The sequence below is a fragment of the Psilocybe cubensis genome, assembly GCF_017499595.1.
Source record: "Psilocybe cubensis strain MGC-MH-2018 chromosome Unknown contig3, whole genome shotgun sequence".
In the NCBI taxonomy this organism is placed as follows: Eukaryota; Fungi; Basidiomycota; class Agaricomycetes; order Agaricales; family Agrocybaceae; genus Psilocybe; species Psilocybe cubensis.
Window position 1 is genome coordinate 29165 of NW_025952841.1, and position 13766 is coordinate 42930.

Sequence of the window (13766 nt, forward strand, 5' to 3'; positions counted from 1 at the left end):
GCTGTAATGGCTGATGTGGCGCCCCTTGGTAAAGGGCTTAAAGGGTATTAGCCTGCCATGTCCAATGGCATGAGAGTGTCCCTTGGTAAAGGACTTAATAGGCAATAGCCTGCTCTTTTGTCATGAGCGGTATGTAGTGATCGTTTGCCTGTACGGTAGCGCCCATTGCTTGCACTGGTCCACGCCCGTAAAAAATCACGAGCCGCTGGCCTTCTTTCCATTTAACTCACAGTTTAAACAAGTCGCTCGCACCTCGCTTCGCTCGGTGCTCGCTCCCCCCCTAAACCCAACGACTTTGCTATTACCCAACAGCTACCATGTCTTCCACTTACTCTGCTGCCTTCTCTCGTGCCATGTCCCCCACCCTGGACGCACTCACCCAGGCTGTCGTCAACAACACAGTTTTTGGCGTCAACGACGAAGCTGGCCGCCACAACGCCCTCATCGACGAGTTGGCCACTGTCGTCATCAAGAAAATAGCTGAGTGCCGCTCCATTGACCAGATTGTAGACTGCGTCTTTTTTGACTATCGTGCTGCCCTTAGGGAGTTTCTCCTCAACCTCGCATCGTGGTGCGATAAGAGGGAAACAGTCAAGGCTAGCCTCGAGCGCCTTGAACTTGCCGTTAGCGCAGGCAACACCCCCAATCGCCTTCGGGTGAAGGCTCCCGAGTTCCAACTTACGAAGGAATTCGCGGATGCCGGGTCAGCGGAAGCTCTTCGAGTTTCCTCTACGTTCTCCACCGCTCGTGATGTCTTCCAAAAGGCAATCAACGACGGCGCCATTCAGGCGAAAAAGGACGAACTGGCCTTTTGGGATGATAAATGCGCACTCAATAACTGTTATGAAGCTGCTGCCCTCATCGTTAAGACAACTTACGATGATCGCAAATCCAGCTATAAGCTCCCCGTTTTCTCTACAGACAACAAGGGAGTTCGTCGAATAACAGATTGGGTAGTGTCACCGCAGAAGAAGGCTGAATGCAGCGCATTGCAAACCATTTTGCCAGCCATCTTCTCTCATATCAAACAGATTGTCAACTTGCGCCACCGCGCTTTGGCAATCAAGATTGAGAAAAAGCGGTCGACTGCGGCAACAGCCGATGTCGAGATGGCCGATGCGACCAAACCAGGTCCATCGATTCAATCCCTTATTGATAAGGGCTTGAATGCACGTCTCAAGAAGCTCAACCTTGGATCTGTGGGCAAGAAGGCAAGTTCTCGTAACCCTTCACCCATAATTCTGGATACTAATTACTATTCTAATTACCCAGACTTTGTCTGGCCAGAATTCGTCCAAGGCTCCTCAACCTCAGGCCAAGAAAGCTGGCCCTTCGAAATTCAAACCCTCGTCGACGCCTTCGCAGAAGAAGCCCCAAACCAAGGCTTCCAACAAGGTCGACAACAAGAAGAAAGGGAAGGGGAGAGCTCCCGTCAAGAACGATCCAAAGGGAAAGGGAAAGGCAAGAGCCTAGACGCGCGGTCTAATGTAGTACCTTTTACGTCGGTAAGACCCGCCTTCCCCAACTCTATTCCTGACGATATACTCACCATGACTAAAACAGACGCAGTTTCTTTTGTACACTTACATACGCCGATCTCATTCTTGTTGGCTGGCCAGTATCGTAGTAGTGTACACTGTAGTCCTGGTGTGGTGGTCCCTGTAGATATAGCAAATGATTTGTCGCTCGGACTCAATTATATGTTTTTTACTCTGCCTTCTCAAAGTCTGATCATGCAAGCATGGAATGATTTTCAACGAAGAATAAGATGGCGTATCTATTTTTTGTTTAAGGAAGGCATGAACAAACCTTTTGATCCAGATTACGGAGTAAGCTCAAAAAAGAAAGAGAAACCTCCAGTATTACCGCAATACATGGAACTTGGCCTTTCGATGGGACGTCGGTACGTGCAACGCACGATCGCAAGTATCCCGGAAGAAGCCCTTACGGAGATGCGAAAGCACGCGTTCTCTCCTAAAAGGGACAAGATCCGTAAGTTTCTTATCGATAACAACTATGTTATTACGATGACAGATAAGAATCTTGGCCTCGCGGTGTCTGAACGCGACTGGATATTAAGGAATGAGCTCAATCTTCTTGAAGATGAACGTAACTATGAAGAGTTAGAATTCGAAGTTGCGCAAGAAGTAATGAAGAGCAAAATGATCCAGATGCAAACTCTTGCACGTACCGTCGAAGATGAACATCTGTTTCTATTTGAACTTGGGTTGTCTCGATTCTTTCTATCGAATGTACCGGAAGACGGATCATCGTTCAAGTATCCTCAATTTCATGGTATACCTAAAATCCACAAGAAACCTACTGGATTTAGGCCCATAATTCCGTGTCACTCTGTAGTATTTAATCCTGCAGCCAAGTTTGTATCAAAAGAGCTTAAGCCGATTATTAAATCGACTCCTTCAATCATTCACGGAACGAAGGATCTCTTTACGAGATTAAGCCAATTGCGTATAGACCCCAAACGACAATGGTATTTTGTCACCGGGGATGTAGTTGCTTTCTATCCCAATATTCCGTTGGACTTGTGCATCGAAATCGTTTGTAGTATGTACGAGGAATGGTTACTCAATGCTTCGGAAGAAAACACTGCATTAGCCCATATTAATCCAAATTCGTTAGAGAATAACTTGGTTAAATTGGGCATCTTTAAACGTGCTATCGAGATTGGCAATACGCAATTGATAACACAACATGGGTCTAGATATTTTAGACAAAAAAATGGCCTCGCAATGGGCGTCGCGGATTCTCCGGACCTTGCTAACCTCTTTGGAGCCCATTTTGAAATAAAGTCAAAAATCTTAGACCACCCTAATGTGGCCTTCTATGGAAGGTACATCGACGATTGTTTTGCAATTGTTTACGCCGAGTCCGAAGCACTTGCACTTAATTTAATTAAAGAAACAATAAAGTTCGATGGTTGTGTTATCGAATGGGCTGTTTCCTCGTCGGGATGTCAATTTCTCGATGCTTTCATATTCAAGGAGTCTGGAAAACTTCATTGGAAGCCTTTTGTCAAGACAGGAAACAACCGAGAACGAGTTCCATGGGTATCACATCATCCTTTAGACGTCAAACGTGGCGTTTACATTGGAGAGTTATCCAGGTTAGCCGTGCTATGTAGTACCAAGGAAATCTACATTGGAGCAATTAGAGACCTTAACGCTCTCTATTTGATGCGCGGTTATCCCGAAAACCTAGTCATGTCTTGGTGTAAGAAGAATATACAAGAACGTTGGGAAAAGCGATTCGCTTTACGAATCGCAGAGCACGACGAATCCATTCTTGTACTTAAAACCAGGTTTGATCAGGTATGGAATTGGTTTTCAGCTGCTGAACTTGGAAAAACTGTTACCGAGTACTGGTCGGCATGGTATGAACATGCCGAGAAAGGTCTGTATAGTGTAGACTCGTCCAGACCCCTTATCAAACCAGATCCAAATTACGTTCACGACCTCGATGATGTTCGCCCGGAGCTGTTCACACAGATCCTCGTGGACGGAGAAACTGAGTTCGTACCGGATTTGAGGAAGATAGGACTACTCGGAAGTCGTTGGATAGTATCGCGAAAGCGCAATACTAATCTTTTCGACCTTGCAAATGTGTGGAAGAAAACAGTTTTTCGTAAACTGGATGAAGACATTGCCGAAAAAGGTGGTGTTGTTCCCGAAACTCAAAACGTTAATGAAACTTATCATTCTGCTCTAGTTGAAGCTGCTGAACAGATAAGTATCGAAAGCGATAACGAGATAATACTTCATAGACGTTCAATCTCACAAGAGAGGGAACATCCAGAATTCGGCAGAATATCCAAATCTTACAACCGATGAAAAGAATACTAGCGCTTAAGGCGTAAAGCATTAGAAAAAAACCCTAACCGTAAGTATTCATTGCTATAAAGTAACAAACATCTACTTACAAGCAACACATTGGATTAAATAGCTAAACCTAAACCTAAACCCTAAACCCTAAACCCTAAGCCCTAACCTAACCCCAACCCTAAGCTAACTAAGTCTAACCTTAGTAGGAAGTAAGGTAGGCGTGTGAACTTCCGAACGGCATGTGATTGTGAAGGGCCGGATCTAATTTAGTACATGGGAAAAGTTACTTAGTACTTCGGGAAAAGTTCCTTAGTACCGTGGAAACATTTTTGATGGACCGGATCATGAACTGTCCAATTAAGATTCACAACAATCAATCAATTGATTGTTAGGTAAGGACCCAGGTAAGCTATTTATACTCTTGACATGTGAATATTCCCATGTCGCGGTTACTCGGAGCCACGTAACCAGAGTAATCTATATCCATGTGATTCACATCACAGTCAATAACCCACGATGTCAAAGAACAAAAGTGTTGGATCCACTTTTGACAGGTTACCATGTGCCACATTGACCCGTGACACTCTGTTCATCAGAGACCTGTCTAACTTGACAATAAACATTGACAGATTTGTGATAGTCGGTAAGATACATGACAGCTGCACAGCATCACTTCACGCGCTGTCATCGGATGTCTAGAACATTCCTTCTAAGAATAGCCACTGAAGAGTCTATAAAGACGAAAGGGCTGGTTGTTGGTACCCCCCAACAGCCCTCTGGCCTTCTTTCCATTTAACTCACAGTTTAAACAAGTCGCTCGCACCTCGCTTCGCTCGGTGCTCGCTCCCCCCCTAAACCCTAAACCCTAAACCCTAAACCCTAAACCCTAAACCCTAAACCCTAAAAGCATCCCCATCACTTTGACGCCTCACCGTCACCCACGCCCATTTGCCCATTCGTGCACTCGCCTGACACCTCCCCTTCCTAGCTTATAGCGATCTGTCCACTCCACTCCTCTCACATCTGTATTCGCCTCTCCCAGCTGAAGACAAACGGCCGTGCATACACCCTCCTCATGTCTTTGCCCACAACCCCGCCCAGCAGCTATCAAATGTGGGTTCTCGTCGATTGATGGCAATGCAAAATCGCTTCTGGTTCCGGCTAGCCGTCCAGTAGGAGGTAAAGTAGCAGAGGATACATTGTTGATGGACACAAATGCGTGTTTGTGTTTGTGTTTGTGTTTGGCACTGTAACCTCCGCTCATGCTTATACCACGCCTCATGACGGTGCCTCCGCCTTGCCTGCTGCACAACCAGCTGCCTCGCTCGTTCTCTGGCTTTCTGACATCTCACACCGTCCAAACACGGTACAGAGAATTCAAAGTCGCTCGTTCTCTTGCTTTCCAATATCTCACAGCGTCAAAACACGGTACGGCGCGTACTCGGCACTTATCCTCTCTTAGCTCGAGTCCATGCTTGCATGGTTGGACGACGCATTGCCGAAAGAGGGAGCAGATCCAATGGGTTGAAAAACCATGTGCATTTCGTTGAAGGGTATAGGCGAGTGTGTAGGACACGGGCAACAGCGGACATGCGTATGACCCGTGCATTGAGAGGAGGGAATGTTGAACGGTGACTCGTGCGTCTTCCGTTTTTCTGCCCTGCCCTCTTGAAAAATTGTTCTCGTCTGTGCATACCTCCGGACTTCGACTCTATGTATACATAAACTGTTACCACCCCACATTGACCCCCCCTCCCCCTCGTCGCTATATCCGCATTCAATCCCACTTCGTCGACAAGGTCTATATCCTCTCTGAGTCTGTGAAATTATGATCCATACATTGCACCAGAGCTGTTACAGTATATGTACGCTGTTCTTGTGCGATGTTAAGATATATTGTTTCAATAGCCGCAGAGGGTTAAACTCTGGCTTACCATTGTATAACGTCGTGGAATCTTCAGACTGCGCACGAGCCAGAAGCTTGTGTATGCTGGCAGCTTCAATGCAATTGCGGGGTTACACTCCGCCCTGTTTCTGATTGCTCTGATACTTTTTGCATGTCTGTATCGCAGCCATTCACTATAGATATACTCTGCGGGTTGTGCATGGTTTCGAAGCACGATCAAGCTGTCGTCATATGGCGTTGAGAGATCGTTGGGGTGGTACGAGGGAAATAAAAAGACAACAAAGAACGCATAATTGCTGTCGAATGTAATTGTATACACGTCGGATTCGTGGGGAACCCAAAACCCCAATCCTGTTCCCGTTCATTGAACAGCTGAGCTTTGATCTCCTCCATCCCCTCAAATCGGGTTATACTGAGAAGGTACACTTTGAAACACAACTAGCCCATACTCGAAATAGGTACTGTTATTATTTGAAGCTAAAACCTATGTATTCCATTCGAATATCAACTGTTTTTCATCTTGTTAATCAATATGATATAAGGTAGCACACATATATCCATAATCAATCTGCCACAATACATCGCACTAATAGGGTATTTACCCACCAAGTTCCAATAGGTCTGCAGGTATACGTGCAGATGCACTCTTATGTCCCTCCGCTAGAAAAGTTGGGGTCGTGGTTTCGACGATCATGGATTTGTTGGGTGAGTTTCCTAGTAATGTATTATTGCTGCCACGTAATATAGGATTGTTCAGCTCACTGCAATTCTTGGGCTCAGCATCTGAATCCGTCAACCTGAGTACATCAACGAAATGACTGGTCAAAATTGACAAGGCGCTTTCGACATGAGACGCACAGAATAGGGTAGGAAACACCTTCCAAGCGATCCCACTAACGTGGCGACCAACCAATCATGCGCGAACCAGTCGTCCGAAACAGAGATTGGACTATGTTTGATGCTTATTTGGTGTCCATCCCGGACGCCTTATGAGGGTGTTGGTAACGTGGATGCAGCTATTTTTGCTCGGAATGACAAGCTCTATGTGGGGTGTTGATGTTGGTGATGGTGGAAGAAGACATCGTTGTCGGTGGGGTTGTAGTATGTGATGTTGACGCAGGTATCGACGTTGACGTTGGGGCAGGTAAAGGGGAGGACGTGAATGCGGCGCACCTCAATCTCGCTATCCCAGCACGTGTAATCGTCAGCAGGTTAATCCTGGAATCAGTCAAACTACGCATACCGACGCGCACAGGCGGCCACATAGGAATGGGATATGAGCAGTCAGGAATGATGAATTGAATCGCAGAGGGTAATGACGCACCTAGGAGAGCCTGCGGTTTGAAAGTTCCCTCTTGGAGTTTGCTGTCGCGATAGCGTGCGGGAGGATATTGTGTGGGGTGTATGTCAAGGAAATAAGGAAATGCTTCTTCCTTTGTTGTCTGAGAAAATGGAACGGTGTTCGGTGATCGAGAGTCGTATAGGGTGTGGAGAGGTTGAGATGCATAGTCAGAGCGTCGACGCTACAGGCTGTTGTAATAGTTCGGAAGCTTCTGTCTAATTCGCCTTCGCAAGGAACGACGGGTTGTATGGACTCACCGTTCGACTTGACTCTGAATCCTGCGCGCCCACAAAATCACCTCATCTCTCATCCCGCTCTGCCCTCGCCGACATAATGCTTCCCATTTCCATCGGAGAATCGACACTAAAAACGACTATATGGCGTACAATGTATGTTTGTAATAGAGGACATGAGATAGTAAAGGGTGTATCGTTATCATGCGGCGCGCATGCGCTTTGCGCAGCATAGCGGAGTTTCAATGTCTTTTGACGACCAAGGACAAACAAAGCGCCACTTGTCTTGCGCCGCCGTCAAACTCGAAATCCCATCCAACAATATCTACCGCCCCCAAACACTTTAAGATGGCTTGTCAAGGGCAAGAGGTGCTACAGGATTACTTCTCTGAATGGATCGCATCTGTGGAAAGGAGTGAATGCTGTCGGTCCAGGGCACGAGGGTTGTCAAGAAGCATGGGTTAAGGAATCGTGGAGGAGGAGGAACCGCTCGGTGAGTGATTTGTATTTTATGTGATGTGAGGTCAATCGAAACCTCCCTTCCCCCTGATATCTACCCCTCGCACTGGGAGCTCGCGCATGTATAACGTTGACGCAGCGGCAGCGACACCAAATTCACACGTGTACTGTATGCCCTGAGTCTGTCGCGCCTCGTTTTGAGTGGCGTCCAGTGCAGTGGAAAGGGTAGTTCAACCCATGCACCTGTTCTCATCTCGTCGGTTTTTTCCCTGTTTGGATATAACATCTGAAACCCAGCATATACGACGTATGTACGTTTTGTTTCGGGCGGTTGATGAGGTAGACTCGTTCTGTATCACTCCCGCTAGTGTCCCTTCCCCTCCCATTAATATGATCCCTCCTTCAATATTGCAGACCGAATATACTCATTCTTGTGGTGCGTGACGGGCACTGGGCGTAACGGAGAGATAAAAAGAAGCTGCGATATGCAAGTAGTGGCCCGGATTGCTAGCGTGGTGCAGTGAAGAGTTGGAGATGGGTGTTGAGCGACATCAGGGAAGAGGCCGATGAGTCTGTGATGAAATTTCTCGATGTGTGCTGGCCCAGATGTGCGCATGTTTAAGGGAACTGGATTTTCTTGGGAAGCAACATAGGAGTGCAGGAGAGGAATCTTCCATGATGATCCATTTAACAACTCGTGCAATGTCATCTCTCCCCCAGCCACTCTAACTACTATGACTTGAAGGAACGGGCGTGTTCAAGGAATTGCGGGAACGCATTGGTGAGCGAGGCCGAGGCCGAGGGCTGTCGTGAGATTGGTTAGAATTGAGGAGGAGGAGGATACTCTAGGTGAGGTATTCGCTTTTTGACTTTATACGCCCAGGCGCATCGAATCCAAGGAACCACCGCCCTGGCGCTGAACCCATTACTTACATGTTCTAACCGCTACTCTGTGTGTGCATATATCGTTTTAATCGTGTTTCGTGCCGTTGCTGATGCGGGTTTTCTCTTCACCGCTCTTGTACCCTCCCATCGACATGACCAACCCATCACATTCCCGCCACCTCCACCGCCATGCGCTCAGGAGTCAAGGCGGAGTTTGAATTTGCTTGACAACAACCGCTCACAATTTCGTTCTTTTCCACTACCACCTCCACTCCAAACACCCCAAAGACGACGAATCAAAGGGAAGGGATGCTGGATACAGTCGAAAAATGCAGGGACCCGGTGCCTCGCACAGCAGCGTGGCTTCTAGGCAGCGTCGATGGATGACGATGAGGACGGAGGATTTCGGTGAGTGCATTTCTCTTCACTGTTATCTATCGGAACAACAGAAACCAGCATCACCCTCTCCCTTCGTGGCTCGCACTGTCGACTTCCAACTGCACTGGCGCATGCGAAGCATCGACGCCGCGGCAGCTATACCAGGTCTATAATCACGACGCTGGTATACTGTGTGCAGTGTACTTAAATTCTCTCAAATGCATGATGCGTCAGTGCAGTGGAATGTCAGGTGTATTGTCTTTTTCCATACCCTTGTTTGCATATCTCTGTTTATACACCCCATCCACCACCCCGCATGTGCGTATGGCGCATACACGAAGCACTTCCGCCTTTCGGACCCCGTCCCCCAATCTACACCGCTTCATCCTCCTATCACCATGCTCCTGTTTCCATCGAAGACCTTCCAACTCATCCGTGCAGATTTTGAAACAGGGAATCTGGGTTTCTTTATTCATTTTCTTCGAGCATGGGTTAAGGAGGCGTCATCAAATTCGACGGGTGCATGCACTTACAACGATTGAAGATAAGGTGTAGACCTATACGCATTGGCAGATGCAGGTTTGTTTATGTACCTGGCTGGGGTGCAGACCACCCATGTACTTCTTTTTCCGCCTTTTGCTTATCTTCGAGCAGGTACTGGAACTGCCACCCCTCACCCTACGCATCTTTATTTTACAGTGTCCCCATAGCCTCAACAAGTTTCCAGATGTTTGTGTGTCTACCCACCCCCCTTTACCCGTTCTGACGGCGCCAAATGACGGCGCCGGCTGCAACGGATGTGCCGACTTCTTCCTTGCTCGCACCGCTTTGAAATATCCCTCAAATTACCTATTTCATGGATTATCGATGATTGATGACGCATTTATGCACATGCGTTTGTTCCCTCCATCACTGCAAATGTGTATGCATGCTGTGGAAACCATTACAGACAAGATGTACCACGGGAACAGATCGTGCTTGTACACACGGTGGAGGGGCAAGAGGCCCGTACACGTCTTTCCGCTTTTTACTTACGTTCGAGTAGCTGCTGCCACCAGCGCCCCTACGTGTCTCAATTTGACGTGTTCCCGTGGCCTCAATGAGTGTCGCGCTGTTCCTACCCATACCTCCTTTACCCGCGCTCACGAAGCTAAATGACGGCGCTGGCTGAAATGAGTGTGCCTATATCCCCCTTGCTCGCAACACTTGAAAACATTCATTAAATTGCGCATATATTTGCTTATTTTGTGGATCATCGATGAATGGTGATGCGGTATATACATGGGTGTCTCCTTCACTAGAAGCTTGCGTGTACGGTCCCTCGTCATCGCGTCAAATTGCGAATTCCCTGAACCTTAGTGCCATGCCGCCTGTTCTTGAAGATGTGCCGTTCACTCACAACTCACGAGATCCAGCGCAAATCGTCGATTCAGGTTACGAGTCTTCTCTTGGTCAATCCAAGGTCGTGTACATCCGTCCAATATTGACAATCCGATCTTTTTCATCGCCGTCAGCAGATCACCACCACGAGCAGCATCCTTTATCCACTGAACCCCGATGCAGAAGACGCAACTAGTTGGATGGAATCCAAGCTAAGTGAGATAATCAACTGTGTATATCGGTCTCTGTCCAGTATTTGGATATCGATCTCAAATAGATTAGAAACCATATTCAGTAAGTACTAATTTGTACTCGTCGTTGTGTTCTTGACCTGCACAGACCCTTTTGTTACAGTTCTCAACTCTATGTGCACTTTATAACCCAAGACACTGTGTACCGGGCATCCGCTAAGTGCCATATTTCCACACATTTCCCTCATTCTGCGCCCCAGGACTCTGGCGCTGTGAATGGATGGGCTTCCCCGGGCCAGAATTGTGTTCCACCAAACCTCTTTGTTATTCATGTCGTAGCCTGCAATTCCGCTACGTATCAAGTGCCCGCGGCCCCACATCGTCCACATATGCGCCGCTGCCGTGTATCGCCTTCCAATAGCTAGCAGCCATCTTCAATTAACTCCAGGGTGCGTATAGACCCCCGTTCTCCCCGACACACTCTTTTGCTGTTGCATGGAGGGGATGTTACGTGCCAACACCATGAATCTATGCATCACTCACCTGCCAGCCTTTCACCATTTTCAAGACCCAATCACTATACCCACTGTATCTTTTCAATCAAGAACAGCGCGAAAGGAAGAGAAAAATATCTTGCTGGCAACTAACTGCGTGGATTTCATACATGCAAATCACCCTCACGCGTCTTAACACACCTTGAGCGAATCCCACTCTTCCTCTTCCTCGCCCTCATTTCAATCTTCCATCCCTTGTTCTACACCACTCTCAATACAACTCCAATCTAACCTCGCAATCACGGTTGCAGTGCATGACATTCTGCTCCACATGCGGTGTTTGACAAGATTACGTGCGCTTCGATGCCTCTGTTCCGTGGCACTGTGTTGATGATTCTCTATAGCAGCCGTTTCTGTTATCACGACATATCACACAACACCGCAGGTTCCTGCGTCATTAGTCCGTATTCCACTCCCGCTACCTTTTCGTCATCACCTCTCACCTGAGACCTCAGTTGGACCAGACAGATCACACAGACACAGACACACACACTTGTCGACTCCCATGCTCGACTTTGCGCTGTCCACCACCGCCATCACTCCATCCCCATTCCAATTTGTGTCCCCCTTTGCCGCACTATCAACGCGTAGTTTTAAGCAAGAAAAAGACCAAGACTTTACACGGTACGCAAGGCTAGACCACCAGAACGTGGACGATCAGGGCGAAGAGGGTTCCTTGAGAGAATCCATGGACTCGATTTCAGCGCATATATGCACCTCTACGCTGAAGTTTAGTACGCAGATGTTGATGTGTATAGATTTTAGTGGCGGTACAGTGTGTAGAGGGAGATGTGATTGATCCCGTCGTGAAAGCGAGGTTGTGTGGGTGCGGGAGGTTTGAACGATGGTTTTTCAAGTGAGTCTTTCGCATCCGTGCTGTACTAATGCGTACTCCACCATTCATTGTTTGCTTCTCGGACTACTAAGCACCAGATTTCCTGCGACGCCTCTGCATGACGAGGAACGCGGTGTGCACGTTCTCTGTGCAGTTTCCTGAAGTAATCTTGGACATAGACACCGGTGTAGTCCCTCGTCGTTGTCGCTGACTCCCTTACTGTCGCTGTTTGGCTGTATGAGGGACTGGTTTAATGGCTTGCTAGTATCTCTAGGACCAATCATCCTACTGTGTTGTTTCCAGCTTACACTCGGATTTGGATATGGGCACAGACTGTATTGCCGTCTTCTTCGTGATCTCTGTGGCTGGCTTCTAGTCTCTGTGTGTCTGGCTAGCTGAAATAGGAGTCCCGTCGTGCATCCGAGCATCTGGATGAGCGTCTATGCGCTGGACGCTATACGTAAATACCTTGACGACTGCTCCCCCACTCTAGTTCTGTAACACACTTGGGTCTTTTTACCACAATGCGTAGTGTGGCGGGGAATTCTATGTGTTCGAGTTTTGATGATTTAAACATGTTCTGGGTTAGTGGCGTTTATCTGTGTGTCTAGTTGGCTGGTCGTTGGCGTGCCTGCTCGTCTGCTCGTCTGTGTGATGGATGAACAGTCCGTTCAGTCTACTCAGAGACACGGTGTCTCCCACACAAAACAAGTTATGGCGGATTAGGAGGCTTCTGGTGCCGAATAGGTATCGCATTGCACACGTACTTAATAAACACGGATATAGGTGGAAAATTAATATTGATTTAACAACATGAACGTTGTCTCACAGGTGCAACATTTGTACCGTTGCAAACGCTTCCTCAGAGTTGAAGCTAATAACGGCGTGTGTGTTTGCTGTAACTATCCAACTGTATTGCTGTGCACATTGATGACCGAATGTGAGTTGAATGCAAGAAATTATAAGAGTTGGAGTAAGGCGGAGTCTCACCCGACTCATGAAGGACATTTAAATGAAGCATAGAATCAAACAGGAAAGAGTCGCATCCCATTGTCTCTTTTAGCAGAATCTCTGCATTGCTTTGGATTTACGCCTCTAATGAACGCTTCAGAACTGGGATTTTCTGACTGTGGGGACTTCCAGGAGGTGGATGTAAATAACCAGGATAACATCGGATTCACAGTTGCATTTGCAGCATTTGGAGGTCATCTTGATGTAATTCAGCGGTTGTTGTCTGCCCAGGATATAAATATCAATATACAAGATACCAATGGATGGACGGCCCTTGTATGTGCATCATTGCATGGTTACTGTTCTGTTGCGGATTCCATCCTTCGCTCCCCGGCGGTGAAGGTAAATATACAAGACAAAGATGGTAACACAGCACTTGCAGTGGCAGCGTTGGGAGGTCATATCAACGTGGTTCAACGCTGTCCAAGAGATTCATATCAATACACAGAGTAACGAGGGGTGGAAGGCCCTCATATATGCCTCAGATCATGGTGACTGCTTAATTGAGACTGCCATTCTTCGTTTCTCGTAGGTAGATGTAAATCTCCAAACTAGCCGGGGGAAACAGCACTTGCAAAGCCAGAAGTAAGAGGCCATATTGACATAATGTGATTTTTCCTGACCAATCTCTCAATCAATGTCAATTCGCGAGATAAGTATGGTTATACAGCACTCCAGCGGGCACGAATAAATGTCCACCAATCCATTGCTGATATCCGGGTCTCCCAGCCTGGTGTCACTAGCGAGCGCACT

General features: G+C 47.4%; 1 protein-coding gene across 1 annotated transcript; it reads left to right on the forward strand.

The window, feature by feature from the left end:
• Positions 1-317: 317 nt before the first annotated feature.
• Positions 318-3848, forward strand: JR316_0013505 (uncharacterized protein; the record flags this gene model as incomplete). The annotated part of the gene is made up of 2 exons (XM_047899095.1): positions 318-1505; positions 1794-3848. 2 exons carry the CDS (start codon positions 318-320, stop codon positions 3846-3848), a joined length of 3243 nt encoding a protein of 1080 aa, XP_047741815.1.
• Positions 3849-13766: the final 9918 nt, after the last annotated feature.